General features: G+C 37.1%; 1 protein-coding gene across 9 annotated transcripts in view; it reads left to right on the forward strand.

Annotated features, from left to right (window-relative positions):
* Window positions 1–12,414, forward strand: part of NALCN (sodium leak channel, non-selective) — a 236,279-nt gene that overhangs the window by 86,929 nt on the left and 136,936 nt on the right. For all 9 annotated transcript variants that reach the window (XM_048072668.2, XM_048072666.2, XM_048072665.2 and 6 more), the window contains 3 exons: window positions 2,161–2,303; window positions 2,417–2,521; window positions 5,284–5,370. In XM_048072668.2, coding sequence (XP_047928625.1) covers window positions 2,161–2,303; window positions 2,417–2,521; window positions 5,284–5,370 — 335 coding nt within the window. The remainder of the gene's footprint in view (window positions 1–2,160; window positions 2,304–2,416; window positions 2,522–5,283; window positions 5,371–12,414) is intronic.

Raw genomic sequence — 12,414 nt, forward strand, 5'->3', positions numbered from 1 at the left:
ACATAGACTTTTTCTTTTAAGCAGTCTAGGCTTTCTTTTGCTTTGGCTTGCTTGTTTCCTTTACCTGTCAAAGAACATTTCTCTTTTCTGCAGAGGTTCATGCTGGAGCTCTCCAGTAATTCCACAAAGAGCTCTGAAAACAGAGAAGGTGCAACTCTCCCCCATCTTGCATGACACAGGAAAAATCAGTGCTGTATAGTCAGACTTACATTGGCAAGATCTGTTTAAATGCAGGTCATGTATTTGGTCCAATTTAGGTCTAACCATGATTCTCTGTAACACTAGCTGTGTTATTTATTTACTTGTCTTTATTTATTATTATGCATTTATTTCCAGGACTACGTAGTTAGGGGAAGGAAAATGATTATATAAAACAATTGTACAAACAGTCCTATTCTTCTGTACTTAAAGAGGACCAAACTCTTTCTCATTGTAACTCACGACAAGTTTATCACTGAATTTTGGAGACACTCACTTTGGAGTGTATTAGCAGATTTAGCACTTTCCAATTACTGAGACTTTGTAAGTACATCCATTTTCAGTAAAGCAAAGCTGATCTATCATTACTTACTGGCCTCCCAGAAGGAAAAATGAGTAGGTAAGAAGAGTGATCCCCAACAAGTGTTTTCAATCATACCAGAATATTATTTCTTATGAAAAAAAAAGCTATAAAAATCTTTACTTTTCATTTATTTCCTTATATTTTCCTAATTTTTATCTTATATAGACTAATATAATAGACTTATTATTCTGTTCCTTTTAGGTGGCAAAAACAGAGAAGAGGATGAGGAGTATGTGGCATTTCTGTATTATTTAATTTTATTTTATTTTTCTGTATTTGAGATTTTGAGACCTATCCCTTTTCAAACCTTTTGTGTCTTATAGACTTGCCAATAGCTAACTGATGGAAGGGATGAAAACAAAATCAGAAGCGCTTAAATTTAGCCCTTGTGTAAAAAGTGTTGTCAGCTTAGATTGGAGTTGCGTTGTGGCTGCCAACAAGCTGCAGCCTCTAGTGTCTGTAACCCCAAAGCATAAAAAATAAACAGATACTTCATTTTCATCAATCCAGCATCCATTTCTATAGAATAAAGGGCTGAAGGTCTGATGCTGTCTGTATTCTGTCTTTGGAATAATAAAACAAGGACAACAGATGCATTCTCCCCTGGCAGGGAGCGTAGCTGTGTGTGGGTGCTGCCAGCTGAGTGCACGTCCAAGCGTGCTGAAGTTAAGACTCACCGTTCAGGTTGCAAACCCTGGTGCCCATACCAAAAGGCCATCTAAGCCTGAGCAGCCCAGCTCCCTTTGAGTGGAGAACCTGAATTTCTGTTCGAATTGTTTCCGTGAATTGGGGCACAGGCACAGTCATTTTAGCATCCCATCCAATGCAGGTAACTGTAGCTCCTATTTTGCTAAGCATAATGCTTGTTGAGCCAAATTACAGCTAGTGGTGGAACTGAGAGACATGTGCATCACTCAGCGTACTTAAACCTGCTCTCTAGTCTGCCCTGCACTTTGCAGAGTATATCTGTACTGATCTTATAGTGGTTTCCACACACATAAACCCCTCAAAACTTTTCTTCCCCCTCTCCAGAATGTTATAGTAAGTTCAACTTTAAAATGCTTTAACATTTTTTAACACAGCACATTTATGTTAATGCAACTACCATGGCTATCTGCCCGAGCTTTAACATCATTCAGTAGCTTCTTGTAGACACTTAATGGCGCTGACTAGTATCAAGCACCATTTTGGTGTAGTGCTGCTTGTTCAGTCTTTCTTGTATTAATAGTGATTCCTTTCACCTACTGAATGTTGCTTCTGATATTTTTAATTAAATCTGCCTTTTCTCACAGGTGCTGTTGAAATCACATGATGGGAGAAATTCTACCTTTGGAGACATTTGCATACTCCCAATGAACCCATCTAAGGGATTATGTATGTGTGTCCAGGGAGAGAATGGAGTCTGGTCTGATATAAAATCAATTCATATTCAGTTGCAGAAAGAAGAAACATAGAAATGCACCTGAAATCCTCTCTTTGAAGTGGGGAGAGGAGAGCTAATATCCTTCCGAGAAAAGAAAACTAGATAAAAGATGGTTGTTTTTTGATATTGAAAAAGTTCAAGGGGCTTAATGGCAAACATTTTCATTTTTCCTTAGGCACAAGCATATTTACTGTTTATGAAGCTGCTTCTCAGGAAGGCTGGGTGTTCCTTATGTATCGAGCAATCGACAGCTTTCCCCGATGGCGTTCATATTTCTATTTCATCACCTTAATTTTCTTTCTGGCCTGGCTTGTGAAGGTACTGAAAAATTTCTTCTTTTAAAACTATCTGAAAGGCAGATCTGAATGATTTTATTCTCTTTTCTGCTTGCTGAGCTTTATGTCAGCCATTCTTTCTTTTCCTTTTTATAGAATGTTTTCATCGCAGTCATCATTGAAACATTTGCAGAAATTAGAGTGCAGTTTCAGCAGATGTGGGGATCCAGAAGCAGTACCACTTCAACTGCCACCACCCAGGTGAAGCACCCAAATACTGAGTTTCTTTGGGAACTTGATTGGTTTTAGTTTAGGAATTAATAATAAGCCAGAAATTCCCATGAATTATTGTTTCATCCCACTAGGTTCAGTTTTATTTCACTTTACATGTTACCACATATATTTTAAAGTTGATATATGTATTTTCATATAGAATTATGGTCTGCGAGATATTGCCCTACTAGGCTTTCTTTAAAAAAGAATGGTAAAGACTGTAAAGTGGTTCTCTGGGTATCTGGGTATGTTACGGAAGAGTTTCTATTTTGTTTTAATTAAGATAAAGGTTTTTTTTTTTTTTTCTCATGTCATTGGAGGGTTTGGAATTAGGGTTGCTAGTGAATATCACTTTCTGTGCTGAAGAAGAAGAACTGAAATCACAAACTGTATCTGGGAGAGAGTCAGAGTGTAGCTGAAGTGTCTGGGGAAGTGAGTCCTGGAACTGAAAAGAGTATGTTGAGACCAAGGAGGAATGAGGTGCTAAGGCAATGAAAGAGCAGTGCTGAGATTTGAGGTTGCCACAGAAAGTGAGAGCTTAGTTATAAGCTAATGGGTAGGAAGAATCTATGACAGGAAGCTTGGGTTGTGTACTGTGAAAGACCCAAAATGAAAGAAAAAAAAAAAAGGGCTAACTGGTTGAGATATTAACTCTCTCACTTATTATTCTAAAAATAATATCAGGTATCCTGAGTGTACAAATGGTCAGGCCTTTCCAGGCTAGTGCAGTTTGCCATCTATGAGGGACCAGTACAAACTACCTGCAAAAAGCCCTTAGGAAGCTAGATAGGTGATATACAAATGAGGAAAACCGTTCTAACCACTGTAGCTAGAGATTATTTGTTTTCTTAAGCCAGAGGATTTAACTGCCTTCAAAATTATTTATTAAATATTTTCTGATATACCTTTGGATATTCTTGTAAACCTTGTGTAAATCTTCCCTTTCCTACTTGCTGCTACATTTTGGCCTCAAATAGACTTTGTGGCAATCATTTCTACTCATATATATTGCTTAGTCAAAGCAGACTTGGTGATACCAACTTAATGCCTAACAAAAAAAAGGACTTTTCCACATGATACATACTTTGCCTGAGGAATGTAATGTTTATATCATGGGACAAATACCTCAATCATATAGGCTTAACTTACATACTCTGAGTGAGGAGCTGGAACAGAGAGGTCTGTATAGGGAAATTCAAGAAGCAGCCAATGCTAAAGAATTCCGAGAATAAGAGAAATTCCCATAGTAATGTCATTATGCTGAACAATATGATCATATTGAATATAAATAGAATCATGCAAAATAAAAATGGTATGTGTGCTGGAGACAAGTAAATGATTACTTTGCTTCTTGAGTCACTCGCTTAAAGAGACATAAAAGGAGTCCAGCCTACTGAACTACAAAAAAGATTTATCTTTTTCTGTATTAAGAAGGGCAGAAAATTTCTCACAGGATTTCTTGTTCAAAGCACCAGACACAAGTTAAAAACCTTGATTATTTTGTGCATGAGATAACCTTGACAAAGAGCAACAGTATCTTGTTTAATTTTCCTGCTTCATAAATCATTGATCTGGTCCCAAAACTTAGTCCTATGGAAAAGGTCTGAGAGTCAAAGAAGGGGGCTCTAGAGAAGGGTAGAAAAAAGGTTCTTGGAAACCCCTCCAGCACTACACATTAAAGCATGGTACAAAGAGGAATAACTCAGTGCTGATCTGAGTAGGCAACTCTTCCTGGTGCAGAGATGCTAAATAAGGACTTAGCAGCATCACCACCACATATGTATGACATTGCCCTCAGTTTAATGAGCACATCTCTCTGAAAGATTTTTAAGATTCAACCTTGCTGCGGTAGCTGTGTTCCAGCAGTAACTTTTTTGGTGTTGTGTGTCAAGAAAAAGGTGGGAGTGGGGTGGGAACTTCTCCACGCTTCATTACATAGTACACGCAGACTCATAGGTGACAATTAAAAATGGTAGAGCTGTTCATTTTCTTTCAAGGACACCTTCAAGGACAGTGTTAATCACTTCCAGACATAATTTCTCACCGTTCCTTAAGACCAGCAGTCTACATATTTTATGTCCTAATTTCTGAAAGGAAAAAAAAAGAAGAAAAAAAAAGAAAGAAAAACAAACAAACAAACAAAACCCACCAAACAACAGAATTGGTAAAATTTGAGTACCACTGTGTTTACGAGATTTTTTTCCATTTACATCATTTAGAGCTGGCATATCATTCAAATATTTACAGCAATTAAGAGCTTTGGATAACAGTACAGAAGAACTGCACAGCTACTCTTGATGTGCATCAGTGCAAGAAAAGCAAAGTCTGATCCTTGGAGGAAAATAATTTTGCCAGTAAAAAAGACGAGGGTTGTCTCTTGTTTGCAAATGCACCATGAAACTTACCTTTAGGTCACAATGTGTTTGTGTTTCCTTAGGATAAGTTTACTAAGTAAGACATTTATTCTGAATGAGTACCACCATCTAATGATACTAATCAGAATTGAATTGAATTAGTTTCTATGTTAGGACTAACAGAGACATTGTGTTTGATGTTATCTGAGTAAAATTCAGAATCTATTTATGTTGGGAAAAGAGTATGTGGCTTTTATTCTGCAGGAAAAAAAAAAAAAAAAGCTGTTCCCCTTTTATTTTAAATTAACTATGATCAAAATGTCCTTAAGGGGAATATATTAGAATTCAATAGTATTTATCAGTACAACATTTCTGACAACTGTTTTCCTTTTCAAGATGTTTCATGAAGATGCTGCTGGAGGTTGGCAGCTTGTGGCTGTTGATGTGAATAAACCCCAGGGCAGAGCTCCTGCATGTCTACAGGTATGACATCGCTTTTTAATAAATCACTTGTGTAACCAGCACCACTCAAATGTTGGCATGAGGAGACTGTGGTGAGAAATAGTAACTACAATATTTATAGTCATAAATTGTTTTAAATCTATTGCTTTCAGCAGTGTAGGCTTGTTCTTCAAAACCACAGATCAGCAAAAAAAAGATGTACCACACCCAAAGTGAGAAGATTAGAAAAATGTGTTCCTTATAAATGCTGTGTACTCAGAGCGTTGTGTCCTCATAAGAGAAAGATTTTATATTTTTTTTATTTTTTTTTTAATTTAAAGTAACATAAGTAATCCTCCTTTACCTATCAAACTTTAGGTGCAAACCAAGTTCACTCCCAGGTTATTCTCAACAGAAATGCTTGTTTAGTAATTACAAAATACAGTAACATAGAACAAGAAGCTTGACTGATCATACTAAAAACAGAATTCCTTCATCCCTCTTGCTCCATCTTGAAAGTAGGCTTACTGAAGTAGGGGAAGATGCATGTAGGTAGTACGCCATACAGTGTTTCAGACTTTGAGATCTAATATTATCACTTGGATATGGATGAATTTGTAAAAATGTGTCCTCATTTTTTAAATAATTTTAGGCTAATATAGGTAATATTTTTTATATATCTCTTTTTATTACAGCACATTGTACAGTAGCTCAAATTTTTATTTGCATGTTAAATAATGACACTTCTGAATGAAACAAACTTGCTTCAGAGTAGAAAACCAAACCTACTGTAGCAACCTGATAGCTTGATGGTTGATGGCAGTTTTGGTTATGTTTGGTTTAACATGTAAACTAAAATACATGTACATGTTGGCAGCATGTACTCTGCTGAATGGTAAGCTCGCAAGTATGTTTCATTCACTCCACAAGCTGTTCATTCTCAAATTTCTCTGTTTTGTCAAACTACTGGCATATATTTAATTATAGCATATGTTTTAACTGATGACTCCTTTTCTCAAGTTTAATTCTTGTTTTTGAAAGCAACACAAATATCATTTATGGTATTCTCAAGTAACAGTCTCACGCATGTAGATAAAATGTAGCTGAACTCACAGTGAAAACTCTTCCAGGTAGAATCACAGAAGCATAGAATGGTTTGGGTTGGAAGGGACCTTAAAGATCACACATTTCCAATCCCCCTGCCATGGGCAGGGACACCTCCCACCAGACCAGGTTGCTCAAAGCCCCATCCAGCCTGGACTTGAGCACCTCCAAGGATGGGGTATCCACACCTTCTCTGGGCAAACAAATGTTTGATGATGAATGTTAGAATAGCATTCTGACTTACCTGGTCTGCCTTTGCCCATTGTATTGCATTTTCACCCCTTTGGGGTATCATGTGAACACATGGTAAAGTGCGTTCCAGGAAATATAAACCTGCTGCATCAGTGGGTGCTGTAATGGTATTCTTGCAACTCAGCTCACAGTTCTCATCCTTCTTCCCTTTGTCAATATCTGAAGGCTTGCCAGTAATCTAAGACCTTGCTGGATGTGAGTGACATTCAAAGGAAAATGATGCATTAAAATACTATTTTATTAGGATAGTACCACCCAAAGGCTTTATTTTAATGAAACAAAGACAAAAATACAGAGCAAAGAAAGCAAAATCTCAAAGTCTAGATAAACATACATGCCTTTATGCATCTTACTATGTGTTATTGTTTTAGTTCTATCGGTCCAAAAGTAAAATGAAAATAGGCTTTCTAAAAAATCCATGTATTTAAAGTCTTTGCAGTATTTTGGAGGTGTTCTGAAGTCCTTACTGGGTACATGAAGTCCTTTCTGAGAGATGTGGTTATTATTTTTTATGGGTTTGGGTGGCTTTTGCTCCTTAAGGGGAACATGATATATGAATCTGAATCTGGGAAAGAGTTAATCAGATTGGAGAATATAAGTCCTGCCTTTGGCTTACATTCAATTCATATGAATTTTTCTGATCTTCATTAGTTAAGTATATAGTCATCCAATATCCTGTGAAGGATGGAATTCCCAGAAAAAGGTATTCAAGACTCTATAGTTCCGTATCATTTTAATTAAATTTCTTAGTAAGCTTGATTTTATTAATTCCTCTCTGGGCTCTTTAAGTATTACTGCCCAGAATGTATAAGGGTATGCTATTAAAAGTTCTCTTTCAATATGGATGTTGGTCTGTGCTTTGGAGAAACTCCACTTATTCGATGTATTCAGTAATTTAGAATTTACTTCTTCAACAAACTGTATTGTGCATTGGGAGAGGAAGTACCCTAGCAGCTCAGGAAATGGAGCGGGACTCTGGAGATCTGGGTTCAGTTTATTGGCCAGGCACAAATTTCCTGTAGACCTTGAGAAAACTACTTAGTAGGTGTCTTTGCGTTGCTTCACATTCGTTGAAGTGGTAAAGTGTATCCGTCCCAAGTTTGGCTATTGTGGTGTTTAAACATACTGACTATTTGAGAGGCACTTCAATAAGAAGGGATGTGCCATCTAGGTAGGTAAACAGATAGAGCCAGCTCTCTAAAGCTGTGAGTGATGGGGGAAAGAATGATGTGATGTGTGTGCTTTAAGTATCATAAAACCTTTCTAATACAGCTTTTACAAGTCATTTAATGTGCACTAGTTGGATCTGTCAGGTTTTAGTAGTTTTAGTTTTGAACAGCCTTGCTTACTCCCAAAGACCAGTTCAGGTGTTTCAGCCTAGCAGGCCTTGCTGTCTTAGGTGTAACATTACAATGGCATGTAGACCAACACAGGTCTGGTGCTATTCTTAAGCTAGTAATAATTCAGACAGAAAGACCATGCAGAGCTATTGTAACTTGCTTCATCTCACTCAAACGTGTCATTATTGAACCAAATTGCCCAATTAGGTAAAATGTAATCATCCGTCTTTACACTTCTATCGCCACTGATCTGCAAAAAGGGGATTTCAGGCAACTTTTGAGAGAGTCCGTCTTCCTCTCTGGTGGTTGAATGGCATACAGACAGAACAGAACCAGCATGTATGTATAGATCTGGAATGTGCACTTGTATACAGGAGCGTAGCAGTTAAAAGTGGTAAGACTAAACCATGAGAGATGGGCAAAAAGGATGGGTATTAATCTTGTATTTTAGAAGACCCTTATTTAACTCAGACACATATCTGCTAAGTTTTCTGTAGTTTTTTAGAACTGCCTGGAAGTAGAAACATGAGAAGTCAGTAACAGTAATGTTCCTGATTTTGATTTGCAAATCTAGCCTAATGTGGGGCAAAAAGGCTTTTATTTCAGTATATTTTTTTTTATTTATTGCATTTTTCTTTCAAGTGTTCCCAAAGGTGCTTTGTGGTCTTTTGTTGCTTGTTCTCACTGCTCCCCATGACTGGCATTGATTTTAAATATTGATTTTCTTTTGTCACTGAAAAATAATCTTTGTGATTTCCATTTCAACACAAACCATTTGGCATGAATGTATGCTGAGGCTCCCACATTGCCACATTATTTTGCCGTTGTTGATATTACTTTAACACATTGCAGTGTGTTAGAACTTCCTGCCTACCATGATTTACTCCTACAAGCACGGTAGGAAGGAAGCTCTCAGTTCACAAACAAAAAAAAACTGAGTACCAGGTTCCAAAAAATTCCTCTAAAAATCTTTGGAGATGTATTTATCCCTCTAATCGCCTGTTAAAGGCACATTTTTTTTTATTATTTTATTATTTTTTTCCTGCTTATTTTAGAGGTTCTTGATGTTTTTATTACTCCTTCCTTCTCTTCTAAGTCCCCAGAGACTTGTATATGTATACTGATTTAAAGCTGAACTGGGAAGTTTCAACTCACGTGTTGTTCCATGAAACTGGTTGGTACTGTAGTACCAATAAATGACATCTTCTGTCTTCTCAGTACATGGGTTTGTAATGAACAGAGAAAGTCTGGAAATGTGGTTCCTGTGGAGAACAATGAGACGGACAATAATTCCATGTTCATGCTAATTTTTTGGGGTATTTTGTCCAGCAGAAATGACAGACACAGCTGGAAATGGAATGCCATTTAGAAAACGCCAGGGAGCACTGTGTGCAATGTGTAAGCATGAATGGAAATGGTCATCTACTCACAAACTGTGTGTGAACTTGTATTATGATAGTAAAATCTTTCACAAATTAAAGATAGCATATTCACTTTCAATCATATGCACTGTCTAGGGAAGAAGTAGAAGGTCACAAAGCTATGATCTGAACAAGCAAGAGACATTATTATGATTACAGTGCTCTTGAACATATGATTAATGTCAGAAATTTAATCATGTCTTTTTCCCTCAAAAAAGTTAGTCCTTCATGCTGTGTGTTATTGTCAGAATGGTTGTATATATTACAGAAGTTTAGAGAACCTTGAAGGGGAGGACAAAGAAATCAAAAGTGATATAGAAAGACAGAAAACATATGGAGGGTGGAGAAGACATGATTAGAAAAGCAGGAACTGAGTGTTTTAGCAGTTTCATAATGGATATATTGAATGTGAGAGAAAAGTGAGACAAAACAGTATTTAGGAATTTTCACTGCTGGAGTAACAAGAAGAGCACAAATGGGTTTTCTCCTCTTCTCTTTTATGCGACGTAGTTATTGGTGAACCAGGAAAGCATGGTAGTCTATTTATGTACTAATCTGCCCTTTACTGTAACTTTGGGATCCAGCAAAAGGTATGCCTACTCAGTCCTATTCTCTTCTTACTCATGAAATACATACATAAATGTCTTTCCTTCAATTAACTGAAGTCCTGTCTTAGAGTGAAAGAAAAATGTTCTCCTTCAGTTGGCTAAAATGAACTTTTGATTTGAATGAGTTCATTAACTTATTCAGATGCTGATTTAATTGATTCCAAATCCTAAACTGCTGAGACTCTTCATTAAAAAAGAAATAATCTACCTTTTTCTATGTCCTATTCTTGCTTAGAAAAGCCAGAGAATGCATCAATTAACAGAAGCTTCAATAGTTTGGTGATGTGCTTGGCACTGAAACAGCAGTGAAAAACAACCATATTAGTTTTGCAGAGGAGACTCAGGAGCAGAACATGCAAAGTGTAATGTAAAAGCAAGCCATTGATGTTTTGGTGAGGTAAAACAGGGAAAAAAATGAGATGGAATGTAAGACTGTGGGGAAACTAAAGATTTTGGCAGCAAAAGAACATGCACAAATAAAGTCCAGCCCCACAGTACCATCCTACCTTCAGTTGCATATAAGAAGATAGTAAATCCTGGGCTTTATGTAAAAAAGAGACTCCCAGTATTCTCCATTTGTTCATAGGGTGTGGGAAGAAATTATGAAACTGTGGAGCAGAGGGGTAGAAATTCCATCATCTGGCTAACTCTCAGACTCTGGTTGAGAATTCACAAAACTGGATGGTGTTCAGTGTGTGCTCAGTTTCAGCTTTATGACATGACACATGAAGAAGCTAAAGCTGTGGCCATCCTCTGCTGCCTGCTCCCTCTTTTTTCAGTGTAATCACAGTAGCAATGGCAACTAGAGAGACAGTGAGTTTTATCCTGGTTTATACCACAGTTCACTGTCTCATCTAGGAATGTAAACTTGCATTACCTAGTTTCTGTTACTAAAAGATGTTATGAATTCAGACAGCTGAAATTCAGACAGTCCATTTAACTGGAGGAAGGACTGGACAAGCAAACTATAATGTAAATGAACTGCTATGCTGTTGAGAACCACTATCCTTTTCTAATATGAATTCATAGAATCATAGTGTCATTTAGGTTGGAAATGACCTTCAAGATCATCAAATCCAACCATCAGCCTGACCTGCTGAGTCTCCTCACTAAACCTTGTCCCTTAGTGCTACAAAACAGGGACCTTTCACATATTCAAAAAGATTGAGGGTCCCCTTTTTTAGCAACATCTTTAAAGAAAATCCCACAATACTGGGGGATCAAACATATTTTACCCAAATACATTTGTTGCATGGTTAAGTTTGCCATTTTTAACTGAAAAGAACCTGAAAAACAGTAAGCCTCATAATGTAGGTATTCAAATGCTCATAAAACTAGCAGACAAACAATGCATTTGTCTTATCTTCAAAACTGGCTATTACCAGAAATAGGCATATATAGATCATCCTTCTCTGAGCTTCTGGATAGCCATTTATGCCCTCATTCTCTGTCTTGGACTTCGGCAATCATTCATTTAGGGACTTCCTGGAGTGGATGTTAAATTTAGGCCATTATATTTAGTATCCATTGATGGATTTGTCAGTTATGAATTTGCCCAGCCTTTTTTTGAACCCATTTATCATTTCAGCATCCAGAACATCTTGCAGGAATAAGCTACATAAAGTAACTATATAGCATTTCAGTTGATTACAATTGAGAAATTTGGTTTTCCTGAGATTACTCAGAAATAGTGAAGTTTTAGTACAAACATTATTGCTTATAACTTTGAGATTGATGCTACTTTTTTCTATAAAATGAAGTATTTGGAATTACAGAACTTAACAATGACAGGATCACAAGATATTGTAATACACAGTCAGTATCAAGATGAGGGCAGACGAGTGTCTGAGGACTATAAACAACCAGGTGTGGATGGTGGGTAGTTTATTTCATACGTGCGTATATAAATTGAATTAGCAGTGATGGGGAAACTTACAAAGAAAGTGAACTAGATGCTGGATATCAGGAAATGGTTAAAAGAAATAAGTTGGTGTATTTGGGGGCCAGTCTGTTACTTGGGAGAAAAGTGTAAAATCTCCCATAGGTGACCTTCTGGCACTAACAAACATTAATTACTTTAATGGCTATTAACTTCTTATAGTAATTTTGTCAGTGCTTCTACTTCTCTGCTATTGTCTACATGCATTTAAAGGAAAAGTCATTTCAACGGGTATAGAACTGCATGCGTATTTCCACCTGGAAAAGCATAAAACCAATCTTCCTTCCTTCCTTCCTTCCTTCCTTCCTTCCTTCCTTCCTTCCTTCCTTCCTTCCTTCCTTCCTTCCTTCCTCCCTTCCTTCCTCCCTTCCTTCCTTCCCCCCTCCCTTCCTTCCTCCCTTCCTTCCTCCCTTCCTCCCTTC

Source organism: Anser cygnoides, chromosome 1 (assembly GCF_040182565.1).
Source record: "Anser cygnoides isolate HZ-2024a breed goose chromosome 1, Taihu_goose_T2T_genome, whole genome shotgun sequence".
In the NCBI taxonomy this organism is placed as follows: domain Eukaryota; kingdom Metazoa; phylum Chordata; class Aves; order Anseriformes; family Anatidae; genus Anser; species Anser cygnoides.